We start from the raw sequence: 14,343 nt of genomic DNA, 5'->3' as shown, positions 1-14,343 counted from the left end.
TCAATCTTACTATGGTTCCCTTCTACATAATGCATTGTTTTTCTTTTGCTGCCTTCAAGATTTTCTTTTTATCTTTCACATTCAACATTTTGACTATGATGTGTCTTGGTATGGATTTCTTCCACTTTTCCTACTTGGATTTCAATCAGCTTCTTGAATGTATAGTGTTTTTCTTTAAATTTGGGAGGTTTTCAGTCATTATTTCCTTTGAGTGTCTTGGTATGCATTTCTTCCACTTTTCCTACTTGGATTTCAATCAGCTTCTTGAATGTATAGTGTTTTTCTTTAAATTTGGGAGGTTTTCAGTCATTATTTCCTTTGAGTGTCTTGGTATGGATTTCTTCCACTTTTCCTACTTGGATTTCAATCAACTTCTTGAATGTATAGTGTTTTTCTTTAAATTTGGGAGGTTTTCAGTCATTATTTCCTTGAGTATTTTTCTCTCTCTCTCTATCCTTTTCTACTCTCATTATGTGCATGTTAATGTGTTTAATGGTGTACCACATTTCTCTAAAGCACTGCTTATTTTTCTTAATTTTTCCCTGCATTTTTCTTAGTTCTTTGACCACATAGTGATGCATTGCTTAACAACAAGGGTACATTCTGAGAAATGTATCATTGGGTGATTTCATTGCTGTGTGAACATCATAGAGTATACTTACACAGACCTAGGTGGTAAAACCTACTACACACCTATGCTATATGGTATAGTCTGTCATTCCTAGGCTACAAACCTGTACAACATGTTATTGTACTGAATACTGTAGGCAATGTAATATAAAGGTAAGTATTTGTGTATCTAAATGTATTTAAACATAGGAAAATACAATAAAAATATGGTATAAAAGATTAAAAAGTGGTATACCTGTATAGGGCACTTACTATGATTGGAGCTTGCAAGACTGGAAGTTGCTCTGGATGAGTCAGTGAGTGAGTGGTGAAGACCTAGGTCATTATTGTACACTGCTGTAGATTTTCTAAATACTGTACACTTAGGCTACACTGAATTTCTGAAAAAAAATTTTTTCTTCAATAATAAAATAATCTTAGCTTACTGTAACTTTTTTACCTTATAAACTTTTTAATGCTTTTAAAATTTTTGGACTCTTGTAATAACACTTAGCTTAAAAAAGATACACATTTTACAGCTGTACAAAAATATTTCCTTTCTTTATATCCTTATTCTATAAGCTTTTCTCCATTATTATTTTTTTTTAACTTTTTAAACTTTTTTGTTAAAAGCTAAGACACAAAAACACACATTAGCCTGGTCCTATACTAGGTCATGACTAACAATATCACTGTCTTCCACCTCCACTTCTTGTCTCACTGAAAGGTCTTCAGGGACGGAAACATACATGGAGCTATCTTCTATGATAACAATGCCTTCTGGAATAACTCCTGAAAGATCTGCTTGAGGCTGTTTTACAGTTAACTATTTTATTTTTATAAGGAGAAGTACACTCCAATAAAAAGTTTAGTATAGTAAATACATAAACCAGTAACATAGTTGTTTATTATCTTTATGAAGTATTATATACTGCACATAATTATATATGCTATACTTTTATATGACTAGCAGTGCAGTAGGTTTTTTTACACTAGCATCATCACCACAAACACATGAGTAACGAATTGTGCAAGGACGTTAGGAAGGCTATGATTTCGCTAGGTGATAGGAATTTTTCAGCTCCATTATAATCTCATAGGAGATCATATGTATGCAGTCCATCTTTGACCAAAACATCATTATATGGCATATGACTGTATTTATAATAGCCGCTTTGAATTCTTTGCATAGTAATCCCAACGTCTTTATATGGTAAGGACCCCTAAAATGTAGTTTCTACTGCCTGCTATTTTTCCTGAGTATAGATCACAGTTTTCATGTTTCTTTGTGTGCTCCATACCTTTTTGTTGAAAACTGGACATTTTAGATAATACCTTGTAGCAACTCTAGATACTGATTCCATTCACCCATTCAGGGTTTGCTGTTGCTATTTGTTTGGTCATTTGTTTATCTTTTAGTGATTTGGGTCAACTACTTCTGTGAAGTCTATTTTCCCTCTGATATCCCTGCTCTGATTCTTTTCCTTGTGGTTATCTTTTGGCGTGGCTATGGGTCACTGCTAGGTCAACGTAAGGTATTTATTAATCGCAAGTTGTACTTAAGTCCTCAGAGCCAGTAAGACTTTAACTCCTTAGTATCAAATATGTGTGTGGCTTGGAGACTGCTTTCATAATTCAGGGAGTTTTGTGGTTTTGCCTTGAATTTAGCCAGGGAATGGCAGCTTGGAAGTTCTATCACTAATCACTCCACGGAGGGTATAGCCTTGGGCGTTCACCGTCTTCTAGACCACCAGCAGCAAGTATGATTTTATTTTAAAGTGACTAGAATGGCTTTTTATTCAGTCATTGATGGGTCAGAGGTTGTACCTATGCTTTTTGAGCAAGTAAGGCATCAGCCCTTTGCTGACCAATCTGTATGTAGCTTGGGGAATATACTCATCCCTCGGTATCCATGGAGGATTGATTCCAGAACCCACCCACGGATACTAAAGGCTATGGATGTTCAAGTCCCTGATATAAAATGGCATGGTATTTGCATAAAACCTATCACACCCTCCTGTATACTTTAAATCAAGTCTAGATTACTTAAAATAACTAACACATTGTAAATGCTATGTAAATATTTGTTATACTGTATTATTTAGAGAATAATGACAAAAAAAATGTCTGTACATGTTCAGTACAGGTCCAATTCTTTTCTTCAGATATTTTCAATCTGCAGTTGGTTGAATCCACAAATGCAGAACCCACAGATATGGAGGGCCAACTGTACTTTCAAGTCTGCCTACATCTTGCTCTGATTGCTACTGAGTAGGTGCAGCCTATGCATATACACAGCCTTCCAAACCCCCCAGGGATGAGTATGATCTTAAGTGGGCCATTTTAGCTTTTCCTTTCCCTGGTTCCCTCTGTTAAACTTCTGGCTGCCATTAGTTTCATGTAACTACTAGTCTTCTAATTGTTCACCAACAGAAATCTCTATTGTTTCTGAAAATTTCTCCACTTTGTGTTTCAAATAAAATCAGTCTCGTCAGGCATAGCTGAGATGCTGCCAGTCCTTATGGCTTGCCTTTCTCCCTAAGCAGAACCTATGCACTACTACACTGGAGACAAGTGACCCCCCCCCCCACTCTATGAGTGGGAGCAGGAGGTGGGGGTGGGGTAGGGGAGGAATGGTACTCTGACTTTCTCAGCTTACCCCTCTTATTGGGGGAGTTGTAGGAGGAAGAGCAATTTATGTTCCAGTATTCACACCCTTAATGTGCTTTGGGAAGAGCCCTCCCCGTACCAGTGACGGCCGATGGGATAAAAAAGCCCTAGTCTTCTCAGCAGTGCATAGACCTTCCACTACATTAGCTTGGGGTTAAGGGTGAGGGATTTCAGTGTCCTGCCCTTCCTAGGGTGAAACCATAGCCCTAGACTGGAAGCTCGTCGGGAGAGGGAACGCCTGTCTTCTCTGCACCTACCTTGAGTAAAGCCTCTGTAGGGGTGAGGGGGTGACTGGAAGCAGGTTGTGGCACAAATACCACAGACTCTCACTTTTCCTACCCAGATTTAGTAGATTTTCTTGAAAAATGTTTTTCCATTTCCTGTATGCCCTTAGGTCAATTTCTAGACTCTAAGTGATTTTTAAATTTTTTTTTTTTAATTTTAACTTCTCAATATACATTGTAGTTGATTTTTGTGACCCTTTACCCATTTAAATGATTTTTTAAAAAAATAATTTTCACCAGTAAAATTATTGTTTCATTGTGGAGATGGTTTACTAAACTCCTAACATAGTCACTCTGGAAGTCCTACCCCCAACTCATTAATATTACATAGGAAATGCCAAAAATAAGATCACTAAAAGCCTATAAGAATTTTCTATTACAGGTTTATAGTTTTTAGTATGCAAAAATAGACATTTCACATTATTTTTCTCCTTCCTTGCCCTCCTAGTTGCTTTTCTGGCATTACTCATTCACAAAAAACATAAAAGGCTATAAAATGATTAAGTAATCATTAATTAAATTAAAATTAATGTGTTAATACAAATCCACATTTACCAAAAAGTTTTCACTACAGTCTGAAAGCTTCATCAAAACAGTTTGTGAAAAGTGTAACTTCATGTATACTGATCTGTAAGTTGTTCCAGATACCAGCTGAAGTTTGTCAGAAACTAAGAGAAACAGGAGAGAATAGTTAAAATATTTTAAATTTGACCTGAGGTCACAGCTTAATGATTAATAGATATAAAAGCTACATGGCAAAATTGATATCTGTGAAGAGCCTCAAACACAGCATACGCTGAATTGCTCATTGGATAATAGACTCAAGTACTCAAGACACTGATGTTTTACATTTCCCAAGACATGTGATACTTAATCCAGTTTTCTCACACTGCCTTAATTTTATTGATGGATAACCAAACCCACACAAAGGTTACTTACTTGCCCAAGTCACTGATCTTAAGCCAGAATTTACACTAATTCATAACAGTACTAGTTCCTCTAGGTTGGGGGTTGGACTATGACCAAGTATTCTGTATTTCTGCACAGCCTTAGAGCTAAGAATGATTTTTACATTTTTTAAATGGATGAAACAAAATCAAAAGAAGCGTATTTCCTGACATGTGAGAAATAAATGAAATTCGAAAGTCAGTGTCTATAAAGTTTAATTGTAACACAGCCACACCCATTCATTATACATTATCTATGGCTGCTTTACCACTACACCAGCAGAGTTGAATAGTTATGACAGAGACCATATGGCCTTCAAAACCTAAGTTATTTACTATCTGGACCTCTACCAAATAGTTTGCTGACCTCTCAGTAGACGACATTACATCCTTAAATTAAGAACTGAAGCCAGAAGATGTATAACCACATAAACTTCTTATCAATTACTGTTGGCTTATGACAAATACAGCAGGTAAAATTTTAGTAGAAAGATTTTAGAATAATTCTAAATAAAAGCAGCCCTTTAAAAAAGACAACTATAGAAACATTATAAAAATTTGTAGAAAAATGAATTTTGAAATATGTGCTAATTATTGCTGTGCATATTTAAATAAACCTTGCTATTTCCAGTTAAATATTAATGCATTAATTTTGCTGATACTATCTTCATATTTTCTTCACAGTTGTTTGCTAAACTAGCCTTCCTTTATACTTCAATAGCATTATATTTTCAGCTTAGATTAACATTAACTCTTGAATTTTCTTTATTTTGTTAACTATAGATATCGTGTTGAAGGGATAATTCCAGAATCAACAGCTAACCTATCTGATTTCCTCTACCAACCTGGAAACAGAGTTACATGGGATAAGTCATTGAAAGTGTACAATATGGTACATAGGATTGATGCGGTAATTTGTTGTTTAATTCTGAACTTTTACTGTATTATTATATTTTTAGTTTTATATCTTAGTGAGTTAAGTTTAAAACTATGTTATGCAGATGCTTAGAATTTTATAGATTCAAATTGACTTCGAATCTTTATAAAAGATTTATAACTTCCCTCGTTATTAGTCAAGAGTTTAATTCCAATTAGCTTTATTCTGCTTGTAATGCATATCACATTCTGAATCTGGTAAGCACTCTTACTGATGTGTGCCTTTTTTTATGAGGGAACTGAACTGAGAGATTCACTTCCATTACATGGAAAACAAAGATTAAGAATGCGTTGTTAGTGAGAAATCAGTAGACTTATCTTAGTCATATTACATTAGATAATAGGAATAAGAACAAACAGCATATAGCTTTTAAGAGTAAGAATAAAGTATAAAGTAAGGAAATAATATTATATAGAAGGCTGCCGTTGAGGAACACTTACAAATAATTATTTCAGTTAAACAGATAAGAAGAGGAAGAATCAAAACAAAGAGAAAAGAAAAATATAGGTAATCAGCGTAGAAAGTTCAAGACAAGTGAGATGAAGAGGGAATGTAAGAGGCAAGCATGGTTTAGAAGGAGATAGAAGAAAAGTGAAGTGAGAGTAGAGTGGAAGCTCAGGAAAAGAAAAAATGAATAAAATGAGAGTGAAAGAATGATACATGGTTAAAAGAGGCATAAACAAGGAAAAAGAAGGGGGATAAAGATTCTGATCTTTGGTACAACACACTATGGATCTCTCATTCATTAAGATCACTATAAAAATTAATCACCTTTGGAAGATAATTCTCTCTTAATATAATGTATTAAAATTTGTTCATTTCTGTTATTGTTTGTATTTCCCCCCATTATGAATCTGTTTGTGGGGGAATTCTGACTTTGTTCCAACCCCTTTTCAGACAGATATTTATGTTCTTTTGACTAATTCATTCTATATATACTTTTTGAACTCCTTTTTTTGAGTGAAGTATGTACTATTTCAGACACTGGAGATACATACGGGAACAAGACAAAATGTACCTGATTTCACAGAGCTTACGTTCTAGACAGAAAAGACATAATAAACAAGTAAACAATTTTTAAAAAACAAGATAATATCAAATAATGATAAGTATTATGAAGGCTAAGATTGATAAGAATAAGTATTAAGTGAAGGATAACAGTACAGACAATGACCATGACTGGGAGCAGCTAATTTATAGCTAGTCAGGAAAGGCATCTCTGAGTGAGAGACATTTGTGTAGAATAACAAAATGGAGGTGAGGGAGCTAGACATGCAGAGATCTGGAGAGGATGGCAGAAGAGGGAAAGCAAGTGCAGACACCTTTAGGCTGCTGAGAGTTTGGCCATGTTTAATGAAGAGAGGAACAAGATCTGTGGGGTTTTAACATAAAGAACAAGAAGAGCAGTAAGAGGTGAAGTTGGAGAGTTTATGCTGGGATCAGATTCTGTATGAGTCTCATAGGTCTTTGGGAGAAGTTTTATTCTAAATTCAGTGGGAAGCCATTGGAATCTTTTAGACAGAAAGTGCTTTACACTTATAAGACAACAGCTGAAAGGAGAATGGATTGTAAGGGGGCAAGAATGAAATCAGCAAGAACAGTTAGGAGGCTATTATAGTAATACAAATGAGACACTGTGGTGGTTTGTGCTAGGGTGGTAGCAGTGGAGAGGGAGATAAATCAGAGGACCCAGAGACGCATTTGAAGGTACAGTCCATAGGACTTACTGGTGCAGGGAGAGAGGAATCAAAGATGAGTGTTCAGTTTTAGGATTGTGGTGAAGGTTGCACAACTAAATAAATTTACTTTAGAAAACTCATCGAACTGTATAGCTAAAACGGGTGAATTTATGGTATGTAAATTTTACCTCAGTAAGCTGTTTTTAAAAAATAAGTCTCTGGGTTTTTGGCTAATAATAACTATTAGAAAAAGGTGGTAGAAGTAGAATAAAATTAATTTTTATGATTTTCACAAATGATTGTACTTATAAAATTCCAGATCACTGGGTCTTTGGTTTGAGTCTCCAACCCACATTCCACTCATCAAAACAAAAATAAACACATGCCCCACATATCTGCCATCACTTTATCATTTATTTAGAATTCTATAATTTTACCCACTTTTACTAAATTGATCTTAAAGTTTGAGAGGAAAGAGAGGTTGTAGAAAAGCCCAGGAAGTAAATCAGGTCCATTCAGTACAGAAGCCCTGAAGTTCCTATCCACAAAAAACACATGTCCATGGCCTTCTTGGGATTTGAACATTTAGTCTGAGAAATATTGTGCATCACAAATGAAAAGTCAAACACTGGACTAATTTCATTTACCACTGTATGATTAGTAATACTAATCATACACTTCCATTAGCATTTTTTTCTGCTGTTGTTGCAAGTCAGCTGTTACAATGGAAAAAATACTAGACCTGGCATCAAAAAAAAAGATTCAGAGAGATTATGTGACCTACCCCTTACCACAGCCATATGTGATAGAACCAGGATGTGTACCTGGTCTCCTGATTTCAAATTCCATGCCTTTTTCAGTATACCACAGTATCTCTGAATAACATTATATTGTAAGAAGAATTAACTTCTATTATCTTCCTATTAATATTTATAGTATTCATCTCCAGGGGTGTGTTTAATCGCCTCCTATTCACCCCACTGGTGAGGGAGGGATTCTCACTCTCCAGTTACGAGGATGGCCAAGTGCACAATACCTGACACTGGACAAGTGAGATTGACAGCAGTTTACTCATCATTAATCACAGACCAGGGGAGGAGGACACACAGTGTCATACAGGACAACATGGGAACAGAGTGAATAACCAGGGTTCTGGGAGACAGGTTTTGTACTATTAAGAGGAAGGGGTGAGGGCCAGTTCCTGCAGGAGGATGTGATTGACTTGTTTGAATAATTTCTCAGGCCAGCAGGGAACTGAAACACACTAAACAGTGATAAGTAGTAACTGTGCTAGTTCTGTTGTTAAGGAGAGTTGTTTGACTAGTGGATATTATCTGCAGGAACAGAGTGGGGAGATGAACTTGCAGTTAGGCCATTCAGGTCCTTCCCAGTTTCACCAGGTGTTAGGGCGGCACATAATATTGGTTTTTAATTTTAGGCCTTACAGAACAGGGTGCTAAATCAATGTGTTTTTCAGACTATATTACCGAGCCAATGTGGAATACTAGAAATAGTACTGTACTGGGAATCGAGAAACCTGGGCTCTAGTTCTGCACTTATATCTAGTTGTGTATGTGATTTAATATTAGGCTTTGATTTCTCCATCTAAAAATTGAAAGAGTAAATGAACTCAAGATTACTTGCTGAATTTCCTACACTTATAATTATAGATCTAATCCTCCTTTAACACTGAAAATGCAAGCAGATTTGGTCTTAAAACTTCAAAGCCCCGCTTTTTCCAAATAGAAGCCAATCTTGTACAATGAAATTCTTTGAGGAACAATATGAAGAATAGATATTAAATAATTGTTGCAATCTTTATGGTTTGATTTGTTGCAGGACACATGCATATGTCATTCCATTACACAAAGTTTTGCCTTGGGCTCAATTTCCCCTCGAGACTTTATCGACTTAGTATATATTAAACGCTGCGAAGGGAATATGGACATTATCAGTTGTAAGTTGAAATATCTTGCCCACATTTTGGAATTAGTATGAGTCATTAATAAATTTTTTCCCTTTAGTTCACAGTTTGGAAGAAACTATATTTTCAATTATTTCCTTTATTTTTTTATTTACTCAGTGGGACCAACAAGTACATGTATCATGTAAACATGCCTGATATTTAGTGCCATTTATAGACTAATAAATGATTATGGCATCTCTTGGACTTTTGCAGCATATACCCCACAGCACTAAGTACAGATAGATACTTGTAAGCTAAAACCTTAAGGTATACATTTTTAAAATCCTAAGAAACAAAATTTTTGGATATAGTTTTATATTTGAATTGCTTAGAATGAGCATATTTAGTAACTGATAAAACTATTAAAGAACTTTCTGCTAGATGGGTCTTTAGATAAATGTGCTTATATTTCTTTGAGAAACTGGAGATTTTGGTATATCCCCAGATCCCCCTCACCACATGTTCACTCTGTAAAATGCACATGTATAACTATTACCTAACTTACATTATTAACTCAAAACATAGCATTTCATACTATAAGGATCTTTGGACTTAGACAAGATAACTCATGGTGAAGGGGCTTTGGTGGACCAGTGGCATAGAGTCCTGTTTCTCTATAATTTAATTTAATCTCACCATTCTTATCTGAATAGTTTCCCCTACTATAAGCTATTTGGGGATAGGGACAATTAAGCAGACCATTTCTAACTCATTATTCATTATTCATGGTCATAGGGAAGATAAAAAAGAAAGAGGTTCAAATCAACAACTAGAGGTAATCAGTCATTCGGTGTACAAATCCCCACTGAATTTGTTACGAGAAATTCCCATTGAATGAATTTCCAAAGAATATTCATAGTTTTCTTCTTTATGTTTCTTTCCCTTCCTTCCCTTCCTTCCTTCCTTCCTTCCTTCCTTCCTTCCTTCCTTCCTTCCTTCCTTCCTTCCTTCCTTCCTTCCTTCCTTCCTTCCTTCCTTCCTTCCTTCCTTCCTTCCTTCCTTCCTTCCTTCCTTCCTTCCTTCCTTCCTCCTTCCTTCCTTCCTTCCTTCCTTCCTTCCTTCCTTCCTTCCTTCCTTCCTTCCTAGCTTACTCAGCACCTCATTTTGAGCTAAATATTTTGTATGCATTATCTCACTAATGAGGAAACTGAAGCTCACAGAAATCAAGCACTTAAGAAATTAAGTTACATAGCTATAAGCTGAACCAGAATTAAAACGCCTCTTTCTGATTTTCCACAATAAGAGCTAACTACCATACTATATGCCTCCTAAAAGACTCATACGTGTTTGTAGACTATAACAAGTTTTTTTTGAAGACAAGTATAATCTCCATATTTTAAACAGAAAAAATATTTTAATATCACTTCTGGCAGTACCATCATGCCAACATAATAGGCTCTGTTAAGATAATGATACAGGCCATAAAAATGGAAAATTCACTCAACCACATTAGTCTCCTAAACTAGTGTTTAACATTGTATTTCCAACATATGTTAAACTCACATAGGAAAATCCATCTTGTCTGACATGAGCAGGATTCAGTCACACAAAATAAACAAATATATTTTTAAAAATATTTTTGAAAGAGTATATATAATTATCATGAATTCAGTCATAATCAAATCAGTTCCCTCTGCATCCACATGCAATACAGATTTTATGCTGCATAATTCCTAAATAAACTCTATTCATTTTTAGCTGAACTTTGAAGTTAGCTACAGGGCATTGGCAGAAGAAGGCATTTTAAACTATCTTTATTGACAGACCATCTAACCACTTCAAATATTTTATTTTTTAAAAAATATGATTAACAAAAAAATCCATGAACCCATAACCCTAATAGAAGTCTTTTCTTTTGTGATTTCTTTTGCTTCAAATCTCAGAAAGTAACTAAATGATACTTTTAACAATTTTTATTGTAAAAATGTAACAGCATCTTTTTAAATACTAGTGGGAAAAAGTTTGATAGGACAATACTGCTCATATTGGTATTTTCTCAGTTTTGGTTTGTGTGCACATTCATATGTGCAAACATACATACACATGTATAAAACTAATGTTAGTGCTGATAACTAATTTAAATTAAATGCTATATCATACAATTTTTTAAATACGTTATTGGAAATGGAATTTTTCATCTTTGTGGAATAATTTTTTTTTTAATCACTTAGCTAACAGTGTGGTTTTTCCGGAATATCCTCCATCTTCAAATTATATCCGTGGTTATAACCATCCTTGTGGCTATGTATGTTCACCACTGAGAGAGTAAGTGTTATTTACATTTTTTATTTTAACAGTTTTTTTAGTTCAATTTGTGAATTAATGCAGGATTCCTGGCTCATCAGTAGAAATATGTACCAGCATATTCTGTTGTGAAAAAAACTGACCCTAAGTGCATTTTAAAAATAACTTTTTATAATTGTTTTTATATTAAGTATAATGAGAATAGATAATTTTCTATAAAGTGTGATTTGAAGTTTCTGGAAATAGTCAAACATACCCAAACATTTTCCCACAGTTAAACTTTCCTTGATGTTTTGTATTTCCCCATTAGAGTCACTTCTATAAATTAAGGAATTTTTGTGAATTAAAAATGTTTGGATCAATTACCAAACATGGTAAATGAAGGGGTAAACATCATTTACCCCTTACCAACCAGCTGCCATAAATAAATAAATAAACAAACAAACAAATAAATAAATAGATAAATTTTCCTAGAATTACAACACACTTACATTTACCCGCAATGATTGCTTTACCTTGAATGAATTATTTCCAGTGGACTACCTACTGAAAGCAGATACCTACAGAAGGGAAATCCAGTAGGTATATTCAGATAAGAGAAAACCTGGAGAAATCAGAGATGAGTCACTGCCTACAGGTAGTCAGACTAGGGATAAGATGGCAACATAGAATACATATATTCTGTAAAAGCATGTACTCTAATTTAATGTATATCATTTCACAAATTCCTTAAGTTTTAATTTTTATTAAATGGTTTATTAAGTAAAAGATATTGGCACGTAGATTAAGTGTAAAACTTTATATTGGTTAGATATAAGCCTCTCAATACAAGAAATACAATATTTATGTGAAGATAACCAAATAAAATTAAATTTTAGACCTATATTCCTTAATGTTTTCTCTACTGAATGAGCAAACTAAAAGATCCCTCACAATTGTTTGCATTAATGGATAGGATCAGTGGTGTGGATGATAATAATAATTATAATAACAATGTGTGGTCTTTCTACCCATTTGTCAAATTTGAATCTATGGCCAAGACTTTATTCTTCATAGCAGGAGGGAACAAAACAAACAAAGGACTACTGCTCCAAATCAGTGAGGTACATCAGTTGCTGTCAGGGACTCGAGCTGAGAAGTTATGCATCCTAAAGTATGCTTCACAGGCCAAGGCCCCTTCTTGCACCTTGTCAACTCTTCCTTTTCACTGCAAATATATGGGACAAAAGCTTTAATCTAGATATCCTATCTAGAGTAGGAACTCCACTTCGCATCTTGCTAGGGTAAAGATATAGTCTCATTCATAGTTGGAGAGAAAGATGCTGACAAAAAAATGAGTCTTTCGTACCTTCTCTTTCCATGCAGCCCAACATTTTGGACAACCAACATTGTAAACAAGCCATGCAGGACACTTATAAAACACATTATCAGTAGTAAAATTACTCTCTAGTAAATACTGGAAAGGCTTTCTACGTGTGTAAAGCCATAGTAAACTCAAATAGAGATTTAAGACCAAACAAACTTCTAATAAGTATTCTCAATCCAGCCATTTGAGATCTGTGAAAATAGTCTAAACTGCATAGAGAAGGATATTAGAAAATGGGCACTCATGCTATTGGTTGGGAGCAGTGGTCTTCATACCCTCTAAAAGAATTTGGTAAAATTGTATTCTCCTTCCAACCTAAATGATAGTCGATAAAAGGACTGTTAAATAGAGTGTGAAATACTATATGTGGCCATGAAAAACAGTTAAGCAGATCTGTATATATAGACACAGAAGGAAGTACATGATATCCTATTAAGAGGAAAATAAAACTAGTTGCAGAAAAATAAAAATATCTCATTTTTTAAAAAACAAAATTGTGTATTGGTGTATGTGGAATACATATGCATATGCTCCCTTTTTATATACATAGACAACTGTCTAAGATACAGTTAAAACTATAAACAGTGATTACCTCTGGGGAACAGAATAAGGGAGGGATAAACCTCTTTAATTATGAAAATTCTGTATTGCTTAAATTTTCATAGTAAGCATACATTACTTATATAATTTTTAAAAGTCAGTAAAATGACAAAAAGGAAAAGGTGCCTAACACTAAAGATTTTAAGATATATTCTATCTACTTGATATTTTTTGTAAAATTTTTATTTGTAAGGATGAGTCTGTAAATTACTCAATCTTTTTCTTTCTTTTTCCTTCCTTCCTTCATAACTATTTATCCTATCATAAGCCCTATGCAGGGAATCAACAGTGAATAAGACAAGAATCCTGCTTTCCATAAACCTGTAAATTCAATAGGTAAATCTTCAAATTCTTTATCTTTTTTAACTCTTTCTTACAGAAACCCAGCATATTCCAAACTAGTGATGTTTGTCCAGACAGACATGAAAGGAAAATTGTCCCCATCAATAATTGAAAAAACCATGCCTTCCAACTTAGTAAGCTTTGTCCTCAATGCAAAAGATGGCATAAAGGCATACAAAACTCCATCAGTACGTGGATGTCATCGTAATGGTCATTCATCATTCCAAAAGAAGAAATGAGGGCATTCTGCTATAAAATCATGTGTAGTAATTATTGCAGTTTAATTCTAAGTCAACATGCATAAATGCTGTTAAACTATTCTGTACAGTATTCTTGTACAAATTACTGAAGAACCTGTGAAAATAAGAACTCATAGTTGAACAAGATAACATCATTAAATATAGTTTTTAATCTCACGTAAGAATGTTTAATAGCATGTGTTATTAATACACTTTTATCCTTTGCTTTTGTCACTAGAAAAGGTTCTGCATTAGAATCAATAAGAAAGCAGATACAGTCACATGTCAGCATTAATTAAAGATTAAAATACATTTTAAATCATTTTTCCTTCACTTACTGCTTAAATTGAGAATTGTAGGAGCATGAACTTAAAAATTGAAAAGAATTCCACTGAAATGTGTGACCAATGACATTTTGCATTTTTTTTTTCTTTTGCGCCTGGCCAGCATCGAGATCTGA

General features: G+C 34.3%; 1 protein-coding gene across 1 annotated transcript in view; it reads left to right on the top strand.

Moving 5' to 3' along the window:
* STARD6 (StAR related lipid transfer domain containing 6) overlaps nucleotides 1-13,883 on the top strand; it is a 29,284-nt gene extending 15,401 nt beyond the window's left edge. The window contains exons 3-6 of the mRNA XM_063076445.1: nucleotides 5,294-5,420; nucleotides 8,966-9,083; nucleotides 11,264-11,357; nucleotides 13,682-13,883. Of these exons, the coding sequence (XP_062932515.1) occupies nucleotides 5,294-5,420; nucleotides 8,966-9,083; nucleotides 11,264-11,357; nucleotides 13,682-13,883 (541 nt within the window). The remainder of the gene's footprint in view (nucleotides 1-5,293; nucleotides 5,421-8,965; nucleotides 9,084-11,263; nucleotides 11,358-13,681) is intronic.
* The last annotated feature ends 460 nt before the right edge of the window (nucleotides 13,884-14,343 follow it).

Source organism: Cynocephalus volans, chromosome 13, assembly GCF_027409185.1.
Source record: "Cynocephalus volans isolate mCynVol1 chromosome 13, mCynVol1.pri, whole genome shotgun sequence".
NCBI lineage: Eukaryota > Metazoa > Chordata > Mammalia > Dermoptera > Cynocephalidae > Cynocephalus > Cynocephalus volans.
Note: the sequence above shows the minus strand (reverse complement) of the source record. Positions and strands in the feature narration are given on the sequence as shown.